The sequence below is a fragment of the Zootoca vivipara genome, chromosome 6, assembly GCF_963506605.1.
Source record: "Zootoca vivipara chromosome 6, rZooViv1.1, whole genome shotgun sequence".
NCBI classification, from domain to species: Eukaryota; Metazoa; Chordata; class Lepidosauria; order Squamata; family Lacertidae; genus Zootoca; species Zootoca vivipara.
This window is the reverse complement of record NC_083281.1, coordinates 16,371,656-16,394,104: the sequence shown is the minus strand read 5'-3', so window position 1 is coordinate 16,394,104 and position 22,449 is coordinate 16,371,656. Positions and strand designations below refer to the sequence as shown.

The 22,449-nt window shown below is 44.8% G+C and overlaps 1 protein-coding gene across 1 annotated transcript; it reads right to left on the bottom strand.

Moving 5' to 3' along the window:
* Positions 1-3,015: 3,015 nt before the first annotated feature.
* Positions 3,016-14,621, bottom strand: LOC118086147 (cytochrome P450 2C20-like). The gene is made up of 10 exons (XM_060275252.1): positions 14,358-14,621; positions 11,713-11,875; positions 9,940-10,089; positions 7,659-7,819; positions 7,065-7,241; positions 6,361-6,574; positions 5,239-5,426; positions 3,952-4,093; positions 3,604-3,735; positions 3,016-3,089 (listed from the first exon to the last, which is right to left on the bottom strand). Exons 1-10 carry the CDS (start codon positions 14,532-14,534, stop codon positions 3,016-3,018), a joined length of 1,578 nt encoding a protein of 525 aa, XP_060131235.1. The 5' UTR covers positions 14,535-14,621.
* Positions 14,622-22,449: the final 7,828 nt, after the last annotated feature.

The window sequence follows — 22,449 nt, the reverse complement described above, 5'->3', positions numbered from 1 at the left end:
CCATATAGGAAACCCCTATTTTTACCCTTGCGTTCCCCTAAAAAACCTCAATGACTTTGGCGGATCCTCTAAAAAACACTCAACAACTTTGGCTGTCCTCCCCCCAACCACAAAAATCTAACTCCTTGGAACCTGAAACCTGAATGAATAAAAGTTTATCTAAGGCATTTTCAACAATGTCATTTATGGAATGAGGCCACCAGAAGTGTACGCAGTATTCTTAATACAGTGAATCATAGATTGGCATAATAACATTATGATATCGGCAATTTTATTTTCATTTCCTAATAGTCCCTAGCTTGAAATTTGCCTCCTTCACAGCCACCACACCCTGAGTCAACATCTCCATGGAGCTGCCTACGATGGCCCCAAGGTCTCATTCCTGATCTGTCACCACCAGTTCAGACCCCATGAGGGTATTTGTGAGATTAATATCTCATTGCCCAAGCATGCATCTTTTTATGCTTGTTGGCTATTTTCCAACCACCGCCTTCTTCATCCACCGCTTCTTTGTCAGAGATGCTATCATTTCACCCAAGCCCTTTCAGTGCCTGCGGTCTAGTGGAAGTCATAACAGATTGCCCAAACTGGGTGTGAGGTGAAAGGAAAAGGGAGACCAGCAAGGGTTGCTGGAAAGAAGAAGTAAGAAGAAGGACTGGGATCCATCTTGGGCAGGCCCCTCTTGAAAGGATCATGCTGCAACATCTGGACTTTCTTAAAGCTACAGTGGTCTCCACCGTGTCTCAATTCTCCAAAAGAACATAGACCCTGGGTCTTAACTGAAATCTATCCAGTCTGTGTGTACACACAAACATTCTGCACCTAAAACTCAACTCAGTTAGAAATCATGAATGGGCTTTTTAGTAGGGATGCCATATTCCGAAAAGTGAAGATCCAGAGAAAGTTGTTGAGTTTTGGGGAACACCTCCCCCAAAATATTAAGTTTTGGGGCTTTGGGGTGATTTTAATGGATTTTTTTTAAAAAAAAAACCCTTGCCATACGTCTGGGTTTTCCCAGACATTTTGCCGATTCGCCAAAAATCTACCTGCAAACCACTCTGCTGCCCAAATCCCAGTTGTGTCTGGGAAAATACAGATGTATGGCAGCCCTATCTTTAAGAAGATGGAAGGATTAAGAGTGCCAGCCCACATTCAGAAAAAGAATCAAAAGGCAAACATGTTGTATCTGGGAGATGATGTTCTTGTGCTCAGGTCCTGCTTATGGGTTTCCCCTTGAGGCATCTGGTTGGCCACTGTGAGAAGACAATGCTAGCCTGGATGAGCCCTCTTTGGCCTGATCCAGCAGGCTCTGATTGGTTTTGGGAACCTTCGGAAGTCAAGGCATTTGTAAGTCGAGGTACCACTGTATTTACTTTTGTCTGAGCCCTATGTTGTCCCCGGGGAGTGTTGTCCCCCTCCCCCCTGTATCTCCATACATTGGCTACTTTGCAAGCATCGTGAACATTTATATATATAGATAGATTAATTTTTTTTGAAATAATAACATGAGAAGCAGAAGTTACTATTGTTTAATTTTATTTTTGGGGTTGTCATTTATTTTGGTGGGTATTGTATGATTTGGGCGTTGTTGTGTGTTTTGTGGTTTGTTTGTTTGTTTGGTTGGTTGGTTGGTTATTTGGATTTTCTAATTTTGGAGTAGGTGTTTTGAATGTAGGATGTGGTGTTGGTTTGAGGACTTAAACTGGGGAGAGAAAGTGCATGGTTGTGGGGTTTTTTTAAAGACGCAGAGCCTGGCAATCAGTCATAGTATAAAGCCTAGGTTAAAAGGGGCATGACTGCCCTTACTTAAAATGGTCGTCGTAGCCTCATATCTGACACAACACCCACTAAATTAAAAAGCAAAAACCCCTCGCCATGTCTCCAAGTGCGTGTTAAGGGAAATGATGAATGACTGCCTAATGCTGCCAGGTGTTTATTAATGCAGCCGCCGAGAGAGGGCTTTGGGCTTGGGCTTTGGAGGTGGAATGGCCGTTTTGGCGGTCGGCCTACTCAGTTTTCCCTGTCCCAACCCACCCCCCACTGCTTTGGCTGACTCAGGGTCCTCCCCCCCCCATGGCTATGTGTTCCCCCCTCCCTTTGTTGTGCCTCATCCCTGTGCCCCTCCCCCCCCGTTGTGAAAGGCCCTATTCTGTTTGTTTTTCCCTGCTTGGCAATGCTGTGGCCTATTGAAAAAGCTGGGCCTTGTTGCTGCAAAAGGACTGTTTTCAGTTGGTTCCTGTGGAACTTTGTGATGTCAACTGGCAGCGCAGCTTCAGGAGTCTTCAGAGCTTCTGGTGGTGGCATCTAATTTGGGCACCACTTTTTTGGTGTTTAATCATTATTTTAGGTATGAAAGGTGTGTGTTTTTTTGGGGGGGGGATTATGCCAGATCCCTCCTTGATGGGCATGGAACGTTGTGGAAAAATTTGTTACATTACAGATATAGAGAAAGGCTGTTTAATCCGCGTGTGCAATGCCTACATTTATATAGATATACTGTAGATATAAATCAAGGGAGATGGGGCTTGCTCACACTTTCTTGTGTTCCTGTTTCCTCTTCTTCTTCTCACAGCCAGTAATAATTGCTCTACTGTCATTTTTTCGTGTTCTTTAGTGGCAGGGAACAAAAAAGATATCATCTGTTTAAATTTTTATTTCCACCATCAGTCAAGCTTTCTGCTTTGCTTTTTAATAATTACAGAAGGCGGTACTCCCAAATCTTTGCTTTTCCTTAACATGATGTCAATGTCAAGGTTGTTCTTGGAACTGGTTTTTTGTCATTGTCACTGATATAGTGTCTCCTTCTCCAAATCTTTCTCCTGATGAAGTGGGTCAGCACCTGACATTTCTGAACTAAGCTTTGTTGTCTGGAATTTAAGATTGCTCTCTGGACTGGTGCTTTTTTGGTTTACATTGTGGATTATCAAGCTCCTTTAGTAAGTCCAACTTCTTCTCATTTGGCCTGATTCAGTTTCAAATTTAATACCTCAACTTTCCCCCCTATTTCCTTCATATTCAAATTATGAAGTTCATTTTCAGTTTCAAGATCTTTGCTTTCTTCTCCTGGGTAATAATCCATTTACCTTTTTCTACCATGAGAACAATCAGAAACAGAAGAAATTCAGAACGGAGAGATTCCTTTTATATTGAGATCTATGCATAAGGCAATTTAGTCGTAGAGATTTTCAAAACAGTTACAGTGGTACCTCTGGTTAAGAACTTAATTCGTGCTGGAGGTCCGTTCTTAACCTGAAACTGTTCTTAACCAGAAGTACCACTTTCGCTAAAGGGGCCTCCTGCTGCCGCCATGCCACTGCCTCACAATTTTTGTTCTCATCCTGAAGCAAAGTTCTTAACCCGAGGTAATATTTCTGGGTTAGTGGAGTCTGTAACCTGAAGGGACTGTAACTTGAAGCGTCTGTAACCAGAGGTACCACTGTATTCAACCACAAAACGTTCATACTGAAATCTATGCAGAAGGTTTTCTAGTGAAAGAGATTTTCAAAGTCCCTCGAGTCCCCAGAGATCTCAGCTCACTTGTATCAAGGACCATTCACCGTGGAACCACACAAAGTTGATAATGCCGTGGAACATGTCCATTACTTTCCACTTCTGGTGCAATGTCTATTTCGTCCCGCTGCTCAAGCGTTTTCAGATGGAAGTTTTGCAACAGTGTTGTGAGGAACACGAAGATCTCCATACGGGCCAAACCTTCACCAGGGCAAGCTCTTTTTCCTAGAAAAGCAAGAAACAGGAGTTCCATTTATATATACAGGGTGAGTCCTAACCCAATATTTCCCAGGCTATACAATCCAACATTTTTTGCTCTTCTTTTGGATCCCCCTCTCCTTCCTACTACAGATCCTTATATTCCCCCTAAGGTTAAGCCAAGCCACCCCTCTCATTTGCCCCTTCTCTCCATTCTGGCCACATAAAACAGAGGTCCATCACCTGCTCCGAATGGCAGGAAGGCATCCACCTTCTTGAAGGCCCCGTTTTCATCCAGGAAGTGGCCAGGATTGAACTTCCTGGGTGTCTCATAGTACTGGGAGCTCTTCATGATGGTTGACAGGAAAGGAATAACGGTGGTGCCCTGCAGAGGAAAGGCAGAGACCCCGGGGGCAACGGTTACTGCAAGCAACCCAGTTCAGATATTTCCTCTTTAGCCTGCCTTTATCCCTTGTTCAAATCCCTCAAGGACTGGACCTAATCTGCTGATTAGGAGATGGTACCCTCCATAGGTAATCATTCAATTTATCTGAACCTCAACATGTGGCCTGGGAAGTATGGCTTAGCAGGAGCCAGGAGCATACAGTGGTACCTTGGTTCTCGAAAGTAATCCGTTCCGAGAGTCTGTTCGACTCCTGAAACCATTAGAAAACTGTAACAGTCACAGAACTATACAGGGAAACAAACCTCTATGGGAGCCCTGATAGAGGTTCAGTTAAAACATTACAGGCCTTGCCCTGGGTAGCTGCAAGACTCCACCTCAAGACCCCACCTCTCTGGATTACATCCTTCCAGTTTGAGAGTGGAGTACAAATGAAACAATCTCTCCTTCTCCAGCACAGAAGCTGTGCATGTGTAGGAACAGTTCTCACTGGGATGACCTTGCCCCCTGGTGTTAACAAACCAGTATGCCCACAGCTTCTGGAAACTTCCAGTAACTTTTGGCAACTTTGAATGTTCTTTCTGGGAATGAATGTCTCACCCCCACACTCCCTCCACTGTCAAAGGCAGCATACCTCAAAGCACCAGTGGCTGGGCTGACGCAAGCGGGGAGAGGACTCTTGTTTCCTTTAAAATACTAGCATTGCTTTAGTTCAAACTACAATACTTCAAATATAGGAGTAAAGATGGCTGAAGTAAGGTAGGTTAGTGCAGTTATTACAGGATGTAATGATGTATACTGATGTACATCACTGCCCTACTAGAGTCCTTTCCCACTGATGAGGGATTGCTTTTAGGCAATTAGGGGAACATTCCGTGTGAAAACCCATTCTTTAAAGCTCAATTGGAGCAAATGGCAACGCACAGAAAACCCAAATTGATGTTTGCTCCAACTGAGTGGCAAAGAGCAGGTTTTTGTGCAGCAAAAAGCAACAAAACCCAAACATTGAGCTTTTAAATGCAGACATTTGTTTGGAAAGAATGGGGCAAAAGGTAAGTGTGGGTAAGCCCTAAGCTGCAGGCGTAAATCTGAACTAATATATCTGTGAGCCACACAACTCACTTTACCTTCGGAATGGTGAACCCTCGGAAATGTGCTTCCTGGGTGACTAAATGAGGAGCTGCCATTGGGGAGAGGTCTAGAAATCGCTGGATCTCATTGATGAAGGCTTCTGTGTAGGGCATCTGATTCCGGTCCTCGTAGGAGGGGCTGCGGTTCCTCCCAATGACCCGCTCAATCTCCTCTTGAATGTTTGCTATAAACAATACGGTGGCATTAGAGCTAACATGCAATTAGGAATTGTTAGATATAGTTATAGGAGGGAGAATCATGGCTCAGTAGTTTAGGAGTTTGTAAAACACTACATCAATTGAATATCAAGGCAGCAAAGAAAGTATGAGCAAGATGCACTTCCTGCTTTGCATGTAGAAGGTTTGTTCTCTGGCTTCTCCGGTTAACAGAATAATATAGAAGGAGATGGAAAGGACCTTTCTTGCACGCAGCCAGGGACCAGGAGAGGCCTACAGACAGTTGCACATGACAAATGAAGGTGCGCTCTGCAGCAGTGTGGAGGCAGGGGAAGTACAGGAGTGGAGTGTTGCCCTCAGTGCTATATTTGTCAAGCATTTTAAGGTTTTTGGATCTGACGTGTGTGGGAACACAAGAGGGCACACCAGCCTGAGGCATTTTCATGAGTTATGAGAAAGGTCAGTACAGAGTTTTGTTACCTTCCTCAGGTACAGTGATTCTTACTAGAGAGGTAGAATGCACTACAAAACAGAAGACACATGTTCTCCAGAGTTTCCCCATTGATGCCAACACACATGTGGATTCTGACACCGATAGTGACAGTGAGAGCATCACACAGAGTTCTGACACAGTTATTGACACAGGTCCAGACCTTCGCAACAAGCTGATCTGGAATGGCAAGAACCACTGTTCACTATTGTTAAGTGTTCTCCCAAGGACTGCTTCGGTAGCGGCAGCCAGGGAATGGCCACAGGAAAGTGCTTTGACTCTGGGGCTGTCTGGCATTTGCCCTGAGTGCTTTTCCAACAACGATCCCATGAGTTAGAGCTGGGAAAAGTGAGTCCTGGTTTACAGTATTTAGCAAGAGAGGACCCATCAGCCATACAAACAGATAGGAAACAAGAGTGAGTGAGACGGATTTAATCTTGTGTTTTTTTTACCTTCCATTTCTGGGTATCGGAGGAGGACAAGAAGGCCCTGTAGGATGGTGTTGCCACTTGTTTCTGTCCCTGCAACGAATAGGTTGAGCACTGTAGCAAACAGGTTTTCATGAATGAATTCTGAAGCTGGGTTTGTTTTCTCCTGACACGGAAAGAAGAAGAAGAAAAGAGCAATGTTATCAAACCTGGGGCTAATTTGTACGTCTACAGAAAGGTTTTATGGAAGGCTGGCTGGCAAGATTTCCTTTCCAATCTGATTCAAAGTATCACAGAATTGACTGGTGAAAAATATCGCTGAGTTACAGAGGTATGAGAAGCGGCATCCTGCTGCCCCATCAAGTCCAGCATCCTGTTCTCACAATGACCAACAAGATGCCAATGAGAAACTCACAAGCTCAAGAACCAGGTGAAACTACAGCAAGTGGTCCACTGTGCAGGTAGAAGCTAGCCCTTGAGCAGGGAAGGTGTTAATTCAAAGAGTGGTGGCAGGTGTTTGGGGGCATATCTAGGATGTTGTGCTGGTTCCCCAGTTGTGTCTTCTACAAAAGAAATGATAGCTAGAGAGAGCTTGGCAGAACCTAGGGAATCATGGAATTGTAAGCTTGGAAAGCACCACAAAGGTCCTTGAGTCACAGAGGAGATGAGGAAGACACAACGAAGTCATAAAAGAATAGTATTAGCATACAAATCCCAAATACTCCTACCTGCTCCATTTTGGCCAGGAAGCAGTCAATGAAGTCCCGAGGGCAATTTGGATCAAAGGACTCCTGGTGCATCTTGACCCTCTGAGAGATGAAGTTTATAAACTTCTTCCTGTACCTGGACAGTTTATGCTGAGGCCCAGGCAGGATCCTCATTAAGCTTGGGAAAAAATTGCAGATCTGTGAAGAAAAAGGTCATACAGCCCCATCAAGACCTACCCTTCCTTATTGCCATGCATCCCATGGTCTAGACCAGGCATCCCCAAACTTCGTCCCTCCAGATGTTTTGGACTACAATCCCCATCATCCCTGACCACTGGTCCTGTTAGCTAGGGATCATGGGAGTTGTAGGCCAAAACATCTGGAGGGCCGCAGTTTGGGGATGCCTGGTCTAGACCTTATTATTCAGCTCCTGAACTATGTCCCATCCACCAGAAGCAAAATGAGCAATTAGGCTTACAAAAAATATAGGGAGAGGCAGCTGAGGACATGAACCAACTGACACTCTTCCTTACTTCCTGTGGTTATAAAGGAAGCGTCCTGTGACATCCAAGAGACCAGTTTTAGGACTTGCACCCCCTCCCTCCACTTCCTTACCTGTACCCAGGTGGACAACAGAACTGATGAGGTTTCCTTCATCGTGTCAAGTAAAAAGATGAAGTCCTTGTCCTCATATTCAAACCGGTTGCCAAAAACAATGGAGCAGATGACGTTAGAGACAGCATGACTGAGGTGAATGGTTGGATCAAATGGGTGCCCTGCGGAGGGGGAAAGGGGTACAACTGGAGTGTGTATTTACTGGGTAGCCTCTGAGGCCTGTGTCTGCCATATGTAGATTTGCATGCTGTGAACACTGCCAGCCTCCTTTTTACTTAATGTTTCCTAAAACCATTTATAGACGATATTTAGTACACATATGTTCCGCTTTCCAAACCCAAGGTATTCCCCAGAAATAGTTCCTTAAGCGAGTGTTCACATAATGGGCTAAAAAAATCCATTCTTTCCTATGGGATCATTTCTGATCTGTGATTTGTCCAGTGTCTCTGGCCCCCACACCCCTTCATAGTTTCTTCTTGAAATGCCTGCAGCTAACCAGCAAAAGAGAGGCTATGCAAAATCGGATTTCTCCAATCCTTACTACACTCTGATTTATCCGATCAGTCTCCCTCCCTCCCTCCCTCCCAGCATGGTTTCTGCTGTAAAATGACTGCTGCAGAGTGGGCGAACTCTGGCTGTTCAGATATCTGCATCTGTGCAGTACATAACAAGGTTCGAGAAAACCAGCCTCATGTAACCAACATGGTGGTGTTGCTGTGGTTCTATTCCTTTCCTTCCTCTGTAATTTGTGAACTGCCCCTCGCCCCTTGCCTTGAGGTGTAAACAGAGACTGGGGATATGGAAGATTGACAGGGTAACCGGGTGTCAGGTTACACAAAAAGGGAGACTTCAGCAAGGGTTGCTGGGAAGAAGAAGGAAGAATAAAGACTGGGATCCATCTTGGGCAGGCCCCTCTTGAAAGGATCATGCTGAAAGATCTGGACTTCCTTAAAGCTACAATGGTCTCCTTAAAAAGCAGAGAAATCACCTTGCCGACAACGGTCCGTATAGTTAAAGCTATGGTTTTCCCAGTAGCGATGTATGGAAGTGAAAGCTGGACCATAAAGAAGGTTGATCGCCAAAGAATTGATGCTTTTGAATTATGGTGCTGGAGGAGACTCTTGAGAGTCCCATGGACTGCAAGAAGATCAAACCTAACCATTATGAAGAAAATCTGCCCTGAGTGCTCACTGGAAGGACAGATCGTGACGCTGAGGCTCCAATACTTTGGCCACCTCATGAGAAGAGAAGACTCCCTGGAAAAGACCCTGATGTTGGGAAAGATTGAGGGCACAAGGAGAAGGGGACGACAGAGGACGAGATGGTGGGACTGTGTTCTCGAAGCTACCAACATGAGTCTGACCAAACTGCGGCAGGCAGTGGAAGACAGGAGTGCCTAATGTGCTCTGGTCCATGGGGTCACGAAGAGTCGGACACGACTAAACGACTAAACAACAACAACAACAATGGTCTCCACCAAGTCTCAATTCTCTAAAGGGACACAGACCCTGGGTCTTAACTGAAATCTATCCAGTCTGTGTGTACACACAAACATTCTGCACCTAAAACTCAACTCAGTTAAAAATCATGAGTGGTCTTTTCAGTAGGGTTGCTATACAGTGAAACCTCGGTTTACGCCTACCTCCGTTTACGAACGCCTCCGTTTACGAACGCCGCGGACCCGGAAGTGTTTACATCCGGGTTCCGCGGTGCTCAGACGTGCAGAAGCGATCTGTGCAGCTCGCGCATGCGCAGAAGCGCTCTATCGGCCCTTTGCACACGAGCGAACTCCTCCGCGGAACGGACTGCGGTCACAAACTGAGGTACCACTGTATTCCCAAAAGTGAAAATCCAGACAAAGTTGTTGAGCTTTGGGGAACACCTCCCCCAAAAATTAAGTTTTGGAACTTTTTGGTAATTTAATGAATTTGTTAAAAGATAACTCCCCTTGCCGTACGTCTGGGTTTTCCCAGACGTTTTGCAGATTCGCCAAAAATCTACCTGCAAGCCACTCTGCTGTCCAAATCCCAGTTGGGTCCGGGAAAATGCAGGTGTATGGCAGCCCTAGCTTTAAGAAGATGAAAGGATTAAGAGTGCCAGCCCACATTCAGAAAAAGAATCAAAAGGCAAACACGTTGTATCTGGGAGATTCGCCAAATCTGAGCAGAATTCCATTTTGTTTTCTTAGAAAAAAGAGCAATCCTTCTCTTGATTACTGTGGCAATATTAAACCTTTTCACTCAGTTGAGGGAAAGCATAGACGAGTGACAAGAACATTCACCTTCCATTTTCCGCAGCACTTGCACCAGGAACTGGGCCTCCTCCTGGATCCGCTCCTCGATGGATCTCTTCCCCATCCCAAAGTTCCTCAGAGTTGTGAGGCAGAAGCGACGGAGCTGCCTCCACCGTTCCCCATTGGTTGGAACCACTCCTGGAAATGGAGAGAGACTCCACAAATCAGAGAAGGCAACAGGGAAAACACCAGTAGAATAAAATGACAGAATGAAAGGAGTAGCAGAGCAGTAAAATCAGAGAAATAAAGGAGGTGAAAATGAAGCAGGGGTAGATTAAGAATGGAACGAGTTGGGAGACGTTTGGGCTTAGAAACTTTTTCCTCCCCGTCCCCCCGACTGCAGCTCTACCCACCAGTGTCGTGAGCATCCTTAGAAAGTTCCCCCTATGCAGGATTGCACTTTTCAGGCTGAAAAGGGTTCTCCACTCCTGAGCTACAAGGTCAGAGAATTTGCTGCCTACAATGAAAGTGCCTCTTTGCATCCAACATACATTGCTTATGCAATTATCAATAGAATGAACCTCATAGAACAGTGCCTCCCAATTCAGGGTCCAGGGACCCCTGGAGGTCCGCGGATCCCTTGCCTCCCCCCAAACTAATTTAATGGCATTTTTGCATGGTATTGTAACAAATTTTATGGACTGTTTTAACGCTGTGCAATTCTTCAATATATTGGCCAAAATCACACTGCAATAATGATTTTGACCCAGCAATGTGCAGCAATATACCAATAATGCTGGTGATCTTAGTTGCCTCACGCTGAGGGAAAACAAGGCAGCTGATTGCAAGGCTCTGCCTTTCCCTCACGCTGATGGAGAACAGGGCAGCTGATTGCCTTCACTTCAAGGCACCGTGGCAGGAAAGCAGCAGCAGCCACAGAGGATATGCATCTTCGCTGGCTGCCACCACTGGCTGCCTCACTGACAGAGACTTTGTCCACCCATCCCATCCTTCCATCATCCCCACGCCTGTTCTCCAATATCAGACATCATGATATATCGAAATTTCACAGTCCTTAGCTGCTGATTTATCATGTTGTTGAAAACCAGATATCGCTCAGCCCTAGTCTGTTTTTAGTGCACCTAAAATGCTTTGTTTATTAGGGTAGGCTACCCCACATTTTGTTCAACAGATTGCTTTGCACAGGTAACTACCATAGAATTATCAAATTTTCAAGTAGGGGCTTCATAGCTTGGCTTTTGAAAAACAAGGCTTCCTTAGTAATTAGGTGATTAGGAAGCACTGTCATAGAAGACCTAAAAAAATCTTTGGAATCCTGTCTTCCAGTGGAAACCAAGTCCTGTAGTGCTACCCCTGGAGATGGCACAACCGAACAAGGCAAATTCATGCCTGCACCTCTCTTCAGACTCCTCATGATTTTTTGAGCCTCATCCTTGTCTCCCATCACTCCAGCTACATTCACAAAGCCAAAAAGGGATAATAGGAAGAAAAGGAACATAGGAATCTTCCTTATATACATAGAGTTGGAAGGGATCCCCCTGGTCTTCTGGTCCAACCCTCTGCAATGCAGGAATGCCTTCCACCGGGTCAGACCCCCTGGTCCATCTAACTTAGCAAACTGACTGGCAGCCGCTCTCCAGGGTCTCGAGCAAATGCCAAAGACTGCAGTTGGGACATTCTGCATGCAAAAGCCTTCCTGAACTACTCTGAGGTTTAGGGGTATAGGGTGGTATACATATTAATCAATCAATCAATCAATTAATTGCCTTCCTCTAACATTGCAAGGCAAATTTCTCCCACCGTATTTCGACGAGAAGTCATCCAAGTCCTGTATTGGTCCCCTTCCTCCAAATGTTTCTGCGTTATCCACAAGTGCTTCCTTGATGACTTCATAACCGCACAGCACCACAATTGGCCGGGAGCCCATGTAGACAGTGAAGATTGGGCCATACTGCTTCCGGAGCTGCCAAGAGATCAATCAATCACACCTTAGTGCTTAAAATTTGGACAAAAAGTGGGTGCAAAGAATATAAATTAAGAGCATTTACATATGACCTTGTTTTTTATATATAAAATAACTTTTATTCAATCTTTCCAATCAACAAACAAAATAAAAGAGGAATTTGGAGATTTAAGGAAGAATGAATTTATCACTTTGGGGAAGAATTTCTGTTATAAAGATAATGTATTGCCGAAAATGTTGTTTTTATTTCAGACAATACCTGTGGCCAGTGGGGAGGGGGACTTCAAGCAATGGCAAAAATATATAACTAAATTTATCTTGCAGGGGAAGAAACCAAGGAATAAATATAAATTATTAACAGATGATAAAGAAAGAGGGGGCTTCTCTCTGCCAGATTTAAAATTGTATTATGAGGCATCCTGTCTCTGCTGGCTAAAGGAATGGATAACTTGGAAAAACACAGATATTTTAGACCTTGAAGGTCATGATAACAGATTTGGATGGCATGCATGTTTGTGGTATGAGAAGACCAAAGTGCATAAAGGTTTTTTAATCATGTAATAAGAAATGCAATTTATAGTGTATGGGGAAAGTATAAAAAATTGTTAGAACAGAAAACCCCATGGTGGCTCTCACCAATTGAAGCGATATCCTTTAAAAAAGTTAATGCAAGAGCAGAATCGGCAGCTTATAAAGAGCAGCTCATTGAAAGAGAACAGCAATTGAAATTAAAAAATATGGAAGACATAAGACAGCTAGTTACAGGTTGGTTGCAATACTACCAAATAAATGAAGTGTTTAAAGTAGATAAGAAAAGAGGATTCAGTACAGATATCAATCTCCCAGCACATTAAATGCTGCAAGAGGATTCATTGAGAACTGAGGCTCACCTAATGAAGCATCACCAGTGAGCAGACGCCCCCCAGCTCCCAGCCTGCCCAGTCCTGAGACCCTGGGAGCCTGGAAGTGGCAGCCTCAGCAGAAAGGTTAAAGAATGGACACAAACACACCTCGTAGGCTCCGGAGCCTCTGCCGCCGCCACCCAAAAAAAATTGATGCCAGGGAAGGTGACAAGGGTGTGAGATGGAATACTGGGAGCAGACAAGTCACAACAGTTCCTAGAGTGTCAACTTGGAGAAACACCTGGAGGAACACCTGACCAGGTCAGTTTCCTGTTCCTCCAGACATGCAGATGAGACATGCAGATGAGATGGATTAGCTGGCAGAGAAAAGCCCCTAGCCAGCAGCCATTCTCTCTCTTAGCTGCTGTGGTGGGCGTGCAAGGTAACAAAAGCATTCTGGGAAATGATATATAATGAGATCAAAAAATGTTTAAAATAACTTTTGTGAAAGAAATAGACACCTTTTTTTGGCATTATAGATACAGAGATTCCAAAAGAGCAGAAAAGACTATTTATGTATGCTATGTCAGCAGCAAGAATACTACTGGCCCAGAGATGGAAAGAAGACAAAGTTCCAACCAGGGAAGAATGGCTGATGAAGACGATGGACTATGCCAAAATGGCGAAATTGACTGGGAGAATCAGAGACCGAGACGAGAAGAAGTTTAAGAAAGAAGGGAGAAAATGTATAGTTTATTTAAGAGAACATTATAAACAGCTAAAAACTTTGGCGGGATTGGAGTAATACTTATAAAGGATAAAATATAAAGGAAAAGTTAAATAATAGATATATCAATAGTTGAATTATGGATCATGAGAAGAGAAGACTTCCTGGAAAAGACCCTGATGTTGGGAAAGATTGAGGGCACTAGGAGAAGGGGACGACAGAGGACGAGATGGCTGGACAGTGTTCTCGAAGCTACGAACATGAGTTTGACCAAACTGCGGGAGGCAGTGGAAGACAGGAGTGCCTGGCGTGCTATGGTCCATGGGGTCACGAAGAGTCGGACACGACTAAACGACTAAACCACAACAAATGTTGAATAAAAGGAGATGGGAAATGGAAACCAGAGAAGGGGGGGGAGTCAAGGGATTCTGAGACTCCTAAATGTAAGGTGATTGTGATATGTTTTAATTGGAATTCATTATGTAAAACTTAATAAAAAATATTTTTAAAATTTGGACAAAATGTTACCGCATCCCGGTGAAAAGGTCAAAGCTAAGAAGCTGCCCATGAGCTCCCAAGCAGCTACTTGCTGATAACAGGAAGAAATAACTACTTGTATTGAAACATTATCAGGTGGTGCAGCAAAGGAAAGATCCTGAACACTTGAAACACCAGTATACCTGAAGGAGCGTCTCCACCCCCATCGTTCTGCTCGGACACTGAGGTCCACCTCCGAGGGCCTTCTGGTGGTTCCCTCATTGCGAGAAGCAAAGTTACAGGGAACCAGGCAGAGGGCCTTCTCGGTAGTGGCACCCGCCCTGTGGAACGCCCTCCCATCAGATGTCAAGGAAATAAACAACCAGCCCCTTGGCTCCCCCCCCCCCAACACCACACAGCAGAGACCCATACTCACCTTATTAAAAGACGCGACGATGTCCCGAATATTCAACTGGAGCAAATTGCCTAGCAAAGGCAATGGGGTGGGGCCTGGGGGCAGTTTGCCCTTTGTGGCATCTCTCCTCCGGATTAGGATAAGCAAGAAGGTGATGCAGGAGACCAGCAAGAAGGGCAACACTCCAAAGAGGCCCATTTGGGAGCTGACGGCCCTCGTTGACTTTGCTGCTCCTGGTACTTTGGTTCTGCAAAGAAGTGGATGGGCATCCCAAGCGCTGCCTATAAATCCCCTCAAAGAGATGGCGCAAGCAGAAAAAATAAAAACCTGTAATTCAGGGGAATTTCGACTTGCACAAGCATTTCCAGGCAATGCAAGAAAGTTACACGCCCCTCTGGGACTCTCCCTAACTGTCCATGAATGAGGAAGGGAGATTAGAAATTAGAAACTCAAGATGCCTACAGCAAAGGGCCTTCTCGGTAGTGGCACCCACCTTGCGGAACGGAACGCCTTCCCATCAGATGTCAAGGAAATAAGCAAGTATCTGACTTTTAGATTAGAAACTCAAGATGCCTACAGCATCTCAGTATTATGTAGGGCAGAGTCAGAACTTTAAATCTGTGCAAATGAAGTGTATTAAAGTACCAAATCCACTTTAAAAAGAAGGAGGGGTCCTTTTGCAGTTTGGAAAGCAACAGGAAAGCGCATTGCAAAGTGTGGAACGAACCAACATTGTCGGGAAGGTGTGTGAAGGCCTTGCAATCAAATCAGGATGCATGCTCATTGCCATATAGCCAACCCCTATTTTTACCCTTGCGTTCCCCTAAAAAACCTCAATGACTTTGGCGGATCCTCTAAAAAACACTCAACAACTTTGGCTGTTCTCCACACACACACACACACACACACACACACACACACACACACACACAAAAATCTAACTCCTTGGAACCTGAAACCTGAATGAATAAAAGTTTAAGGCATTATCAACAATGTCTTTTATGAGATGAGGCCACCAGAACTGTACATTGTATTCCTAATATAGTGACATCATAGATTGACATAATAACATTATGATATTGGCAATTTTATTTTCATTTCCTGATAGTCCCTAGCTTGAAATTTGCCTCCTTCATAGCCACAACACCCTGAGTCAACATCTTCCTGGAGCTGCCTAGGATGACCCCAAGATCTCATTCCTGATCTGTCACTGCCAGTTCAGACCCCATGAGGGTATATGTGATATTAGTATCTCATTTCCCAAGCATGCATCTTTTTATACCTGTCCAGTTGTTGTTGTTGTTGTTGTTGTTGTTGTTGTTGTTGTTAATAATAACAACAACAACAACAACAACAACAACAACTTTCTCCAACTGTACAATTTCCTTTTGGAGGTCAGGCAAACAAAATCGCACATAGTATTTCAAGGGCAATTGCACCATTGATTCATATATTTATTGTTGTTTAGTCGTTCAGTTGTGTCCGACTCTTCGTGACCCCATATATTTATAGAATCCATATATATTTATAGATCCCATATATTTATAGAATCTTATTAATCAAGGGAGACGGGGCTTGCTCACACTTTCTTGTGTTCCTGTTTCTTATTCTTTTTCTCATAGCTACGGTAGCAATAATTGCTCCGATGTCATTTTTTCGTCTTCTTCAGTGGCAGGGAACAAAAAAGATACCGAAATTTCTATCATCCGTCAGTCAAGCTTTGTGCTTTGCTTTAAACAATTTAATAATTACTTTCTTTGTTTTTCCAGCAACAGAAGGCGGTACTCCCAAATCTTTATTCTTTGGATTGCTTTTCTTTAACATGATGGCAATGAACCTTTGTTGTATGGAAGACAAGGTTGTTCTCAGAACTAAGCTTTGTTGTCTGGAATTTAAGATTGCTATTTGGACTGGTGCGTTTTTGTGGATGTATTCTGCAACATGTCATTTATGCAATAATAATGCATTCCCGAGGGATTTATACTGGACTACCCACGCGGCATTCCTCACTTTTCATATCTGTGCTTGAGGTATTGTTACAAAAATTAAGACATACAAGAGCTGTTACGGGAATAAAATTAGGAATAGAAGGATACAAACTGAAGGCTTTTGCCGGCAACCTTGTGTTAACATTACAAGAAACCCAAACTAGCGGGATAGTAGTGCTGCAAATAATTGAAGAATTTGGATCTCTAGCAGGGTTTAAAATTTAAAAAGCTAAAACAAAAGTTCAACAAACCACCAATACCTAATAAACCTTGGTTCGACCTCACTTGCCTGGAAGCCAAGAGAGCCCTACAAAACGCATACAAAGCTGCCCTGACAGCCGAAAAGGCGGACAGACTGCAAGCCTATCATACTGTCCGCTTTCAAAAAAAAGAGTACAAAAAGCTTATAATCCAGCAAAAGAATGCCTACAGCAGAAAATGCTGGGCGGAACTAATCAGTGCGGCGAAATCCAAAGACCAAACCCTTTTTTGGAGACTGGCGGCCCCTGGCATCCGCAAGACCAACTCGTCCCTTATCTCACAAATTCCTCCAAACCTCTGGGTCTCGTATTTCCAATCTCTATATGACGACACTGAACTACCACCTCAGACCTGCAAAATAGAACAACTGGCAAAATGGCCCCCAGTAACAATAACTGAAATGAAAACCTACATCAACCAACTGAAATCGGCTAAAGCCCCAGGCCTAGACGGCATTACACCAGAAATGTTAAAAGCACAAGTGGACTGGTGGGCACCATTTCTAGCCGCCCTCTTTACGCACATAGATGACTCTGGCCGCATCCCCAGAGATTGGGGAATAGCCACAATAGTGCCATTCTACAAAAAGGGCAACAGGCGGGATCCAGCAAACTACAGGCCGATCAGCCTACTAAGCGTGACTAGTAAGCTCTATGCAAAGCACCTTCTCACCAAGTTTTCAGACTGGTTAGAGAAGGAATAATAATAATAATAATAATAATTTCTTATTTATACCCCGCCCATCTGGCCGGGTTCCCCCAGCCACTCTGGGCGGCTTCCAAAAAAAAAACAGAAATTCTAAAATACAGAAATCCATCAAACATTAAAAGCTTCCCTAAACAGGGCTGCCTTGAGATGCCTTCTAAAGGTCTGGTAATTGTTCTCTTTGACCTCTAGTGGGAGGGCATTCCACAGGGTGGGTGCCACTACCGAGAAGGCCCTCTGCCTGGTTCCCTGTAACTTGGCTTCTCGTAATGAGGGAACCGCCAGAAGGCCCTCGGAGCTGGACCTCAGTGTCCGGGCAGAACGATGGGGGTGGAGACGCTCCTTCAGGTATACCGGACCGAGGCCGTTTAGGGCTTTAAAGGTCAACACCAACACTTTGAATTGTGCTCGGAAACGTACTGGGAGCCAATGTAGGTCTTTTAGGACCGGTGTTATGTGATCTCGGCGGCCGCTCCCAGTCACCAGTCTAGCTGCCGCATTCTGGATTAGTTGTAGTTTCCGGGTCACCTTCAAAGGTAGCCCCACGTAGAGCGCATTGCAGTAGTCCAAGCGAGAGATAACTAGAGCATGCACCACTCTGGAGAGACAGTCAGTGGGCAGGTAGGGACTCAGCCTGCGTACCAGATGGAGCTGATAAACAGCTGCCCTGGACACGGAGTTGACCTGTGCCTCCATGGACAGCTGTGAGTCTAAAATGACTCCCAGGCTGCGCACCTGGTCTTTCAGGGGCACAGTTACCCCATTCAGGACCAGGGAGTCCTCCACACCCGCCCGCCTCCTGTCCCCCACAAACAGTACTTCTGTCTTGTCAGGATTCAATCTCAATCTGTTAGCCGCCATCCATCCTCCAACCGCCTCCAAGCACTCACACAGGACCTTCACCGCCTTCACTGGTTCTGATTTAAAAGAGAGGTAGAGCTGGGTATCATCAGCATACTGATGGACACCCAGCCCAAACCCCCTGATGATCTCTCCCAGTGGCTGCATATAGATGTTAAAAAGCATGGGGGAGAGGACAGAACCCTGAGGCACCCCACAAGTGAGCGCCCAGGGGTCTGAACACTCATCCCCCACCACCACTTTCTGAACACGGCCCAGGAGGAAGGAGCGGAACCACTGCATGACAGTGCCCCCAGCTCCCAAGCCCTCTAGACGGTCCAGAAGGATGTTATGGTCGATGGTGTCAAAAGCCGCTGAGAGATCCAGCAGAACAAGGAAACAGCTCTTACCTTTGTCTTGCAATCGAACAAGCAGGATTCAGACCCGGCCGGTCCACGTTGGATCACTGTCTAACGCTACAACATCTTATAGACAAATACAAATCAAGAGAGCAGGCCTCTCTGTACGCCGCCTTCGTAGATTTCAAAGCAGCCTTTGACACCGTGTCCAGAACCAGACTCTGGGACAGACTGCAGGACACATCAATCGACAAACGGCTCCTATTATTAATTCAGGCACTCCACGTAAATACAGCCCTCAGAGTTAGGTGCAGCCACCAAGGGCACCTAACAGATCCCACCAAAACCTACAAGGGCGTCAGACAAGGGTGCCTTCTGGCTCCACTACTTTTTAACTTTTATCTTAACAACCTAGTAGCTGCACTAACTGATATAGACTGCCATCCACCAAAGCTCGCAAATCGGCACATCCCTGTCCTTCTATATGCCGATGATGCGGTCATCTTATCCAGAACACCAGTCGGTCTTAAAAGGGCACTAAGGAGGCTTGCTATATATTGTGAAACAGAATGCCTCAAAATCAACTACCAAAAAACTAAGGTAATAGCGTTTGGGAAAAAATCAAAGCCCAGAAGCTGGGTACTGCAAGGACACAGATTAGAGCAAGTTTCCGACTACAAATATCTTGGAATGGTTGTACAGGCCACAGGATCCAATAAATTGCACATAAATTCTATTGGAAGCTCAGCGGAAAAAACCGCAAACTATTCTCAAATTCTACAGAACTCAAGGGGGCTTCTTCGTTCCGGCGCCCCTTAAGCTATTTAAGGCCAAAACGTTGGCTCAGCTCCTCTATGGAGCCTTTCTAGGCCCGTCCTCCTCCCCCTTCTCTCCCTTGGAGCGTGTACAATCCAAATTCAAAATGTAAGGTGGATGACTGGCTTCCCAAATTGACCAGACGAAATCTCAGGCAGTTGTACATATTATAAAACAGATTTATTAAAACATTTATTAGAATTGTCAGACAATTGCAATAAATTGTGGCAGTGAGAATGAGTTTCTCATTCTGCCCGACCCATGGGCATACACAGAGTGCTTTTATACCTTTTTGACAGAGTGAAGGCCAGCCTTTCTGCAGTACTTCATCAACCAATCAAGAGAGAGCACCCCAAGATGCAAAGTCATTTACCTAACTCCACTAAGTGGCGTTATGTACCTGGTACTTTCATACACGTGTCTATCTGGAATTTTACAGGCACAATTGTGGTTGTGCCCTACTTAGAACTGCGGTTTTGTGGCAGGGCTACATCCTCTGACAGTGGGTTGAAACAGGCCCTGTCTAGTTTGCTAGAGTTTCTCAGAAGTGCTGTTATAGGGTGGCAATGACCAGGGCCAGAATAATCCTGGTCAGGCCGCACAGGCCCTAAGTAGCCAGAGGAACTCCATTTTCAAAATCTCTCTGTCTCTGATAGAGAAAGTAAACCAGACAGCACTTTGCACACAGGCACAACATGTTTGCACATCTAATGCAAAGATCTAACCACACACAGCACTTCTAAGAAATTCTAGCTACACCACATTTTGTTCCTTTGTTCCATCCTGTCTAGCATAAACCACAAGAGCACATCCTGTATAAGCTTTGTAATTTACATGGGGGTGGCGGTGGGTAAGTTTTGTTATAAAAGCACTCTGTATATGCCCATGGGTCGGGCAGAATGAGAAACTCATTCTCACTGCCACCATTTATTGCAATAAATGTTTTAATAAATCTGTTTTATAATATGTACAACTGCCTGAGATTTCGTCTGGTCAGTTTGGGAAGCCAATCATCCATATTACATTTCTGGTGACCTTACATTTCTGGTGCCGTGCGTGACTCGGATGAGGGCATTTCCCTGAACCAGAGGCAGTCCCCTTTTGCCCCACTGGACAGGGCGCAGATTCCTAACGGCGCCTCTGGTCTGGTGCACACCGGCAGACTTTTTCCGGAGGATCAGAGGTGGCCCTTGAGTTTCCGTGCCCTGGACGAAGAGGCAAAAGGACCGAGGTTGGAAGGGAGGAACAGGAAAAGCCGGCTGGGGTAAGTAGAAAGGGAAAAGGTACCTTGAAGGGAATTGGCCCCCTTTAATGAGGGGAAGGGAGATCCTGATCACATCTCCAGCGTGTTGGTAGTACTCAGTTAATCAGAGGTCAACTGGGAAAACCAGGCGCTTTGGGTAAGAGGCAAAGGGAGGAGGAAAATGTGTGTGTTAGTAGTCAGAAGGGAGGAGGTCCCCTGACAAATAGATACTTAGGAAACAAGGAAAAACTGGGAGGTAGAGTGTGGTAAAGTGTCCAATGCATGGTATGTGTGGCAAAGTTTGCAGTGCATGCTCTGGTTGAATGAGGGGATACTTTACAGGGCCATAAATGGGAGGAGTATGGTCAAGAGGAGGGGAAAATGTGATTTCCCTAGAATTCATGATAGATAAATTCAGAATGTCATAAAAGAAATTTAATTTACAAGTCCTGCCAACAACAAGTTCAGAGAAAAAGGGTGGCACAAACCAGTATTCCCCCCCAGAGAGAAGAAAGGCATTTTGAGAAAGAAGATGAAGAGAAAGGCAGTGGTTAAACAGCAACAAATAATGGCTCAAGGACCAGTGAGGAACCAGAAGGGGTTCAAAGGTCACTGGTGAAGGTCAGTTGCTAGGGAAAGGAACCACTGGACCTTAAAGGACGGAGATGTCTCGGTCAATGTAAAAGAGGAAGGAAGAGTGTTCGGAGAAAGATGGGACAAGGGGGTCCCAGCAGAAGAGAGTTCGTTGGCTTGGCAGGCATGGCAAGGAGCCGTGGTCAAGGTGACTTAAGAGTTACCTGCATCTGGACTTTGTTATAAACATAGGCACCCAGTATTCTGTTTTTAAATATCCTTGAAACAGCCCCCAAAAGCCAAAAGAAGCATCAGACTGATTTTATGCCTAAAAGGGCTGTACAAACAGACAGCGGAGGATTTGTTCAGAAAAATCATCTCTGCAACCTTTAGAATGCTATTCACCACACTAGAAATGAGGCTACCCACCCCCACAGGAAACTGACAAAATGCCAGTAACGGTGCTCAGAAAATGTTTTCATATGCTTCAGCTGGCTTCAAAAGAAAAGAAAAGGAAAAATCATGTACTTAAATAGTTCACAACGCAAGAGACAATAGATTTTATTTGAACAATTAACATCTTTTCCCCAAGTCCTGTTGGAACTGTGCAGACTTTAGTTTTGGGGGGAAACTTACAAGAATGGGGGAAAAGAGACATTTGAGTCCTTCTAAAAACAAACTACGTTTAAAGGGTTTAACCCTCCTACCTGCAACCCCATTTCATATGTTTTTGTGACAGCAACATGTTGGAAAATTTGTAGAACTGCATATTTTAATGAAATGAATGTCTGTCAACTAAAGAATTCAGGATAAGGTAGAAGGAAGTTATACTGAATTGAGATTTGTGTGTAAAGACATTGTTTGAATCTAACACTACGTTGGAAGACAGGCTGCAACATCTCAATAACTCTCAAACCTCCGGCAGAGATGTGTGGCGTAACCCCCCTTATTTGGTTACACAAGTGATTCTGCATGATTTGTATTTGCACAACTTGTTTTCTCCTGCAACCTGCACTTAGAGACTGTGGCTGTGCCTGGCTGGTGTTGCCATTTCGGACATTCTATTGTGTGACATTGTGTGACCAAGACCGTTGCTGTGAAAGTAGGGAGAAAAAGATGTTATGCTTTGGAGGTCCACGTTTCAGCTTACAAAAACACTACTGCTCTAAATGCTTTGACTTTAAAATTTTTATGTCTCACGGAAACAGCCCATTGCTACAAAGCAGCTGTAAGTTTTTCTTCTTCTAGAAACCACAAGACTTTGCATAATTTGAAAAACAGGCTTCAGTATCCTAGCAGAACTCAGCCGTCGGCAGCTGGATGGGAGG

Excerpts from the sequence above, each read along its gene's own strand:
- LOC118086147 (XM_060275252.1), bottom strand. The coding sequence starts at position 14,534 with ATGGGCCTCTTTGGAGTGTTGCCCTTCTTGCTGGTCTCCTGCATCACC. Across the intron at positions 7,242-7,658 it reads TGTTGTCCACCTGGGTACAG|ATCTGCAATTTTTTCCCAAG; the intron begins GTAAGGAAGTGG and ends TTTTCTTCACAG. Across the intron at positions 3,736-3,951 it reads CTTCCTGCCATTCGGAGCAG|GAAAAAGAGCTTGCCCTGGT; the intron begins GTGATGGACCTC and ends TTGCTTTTCTAG.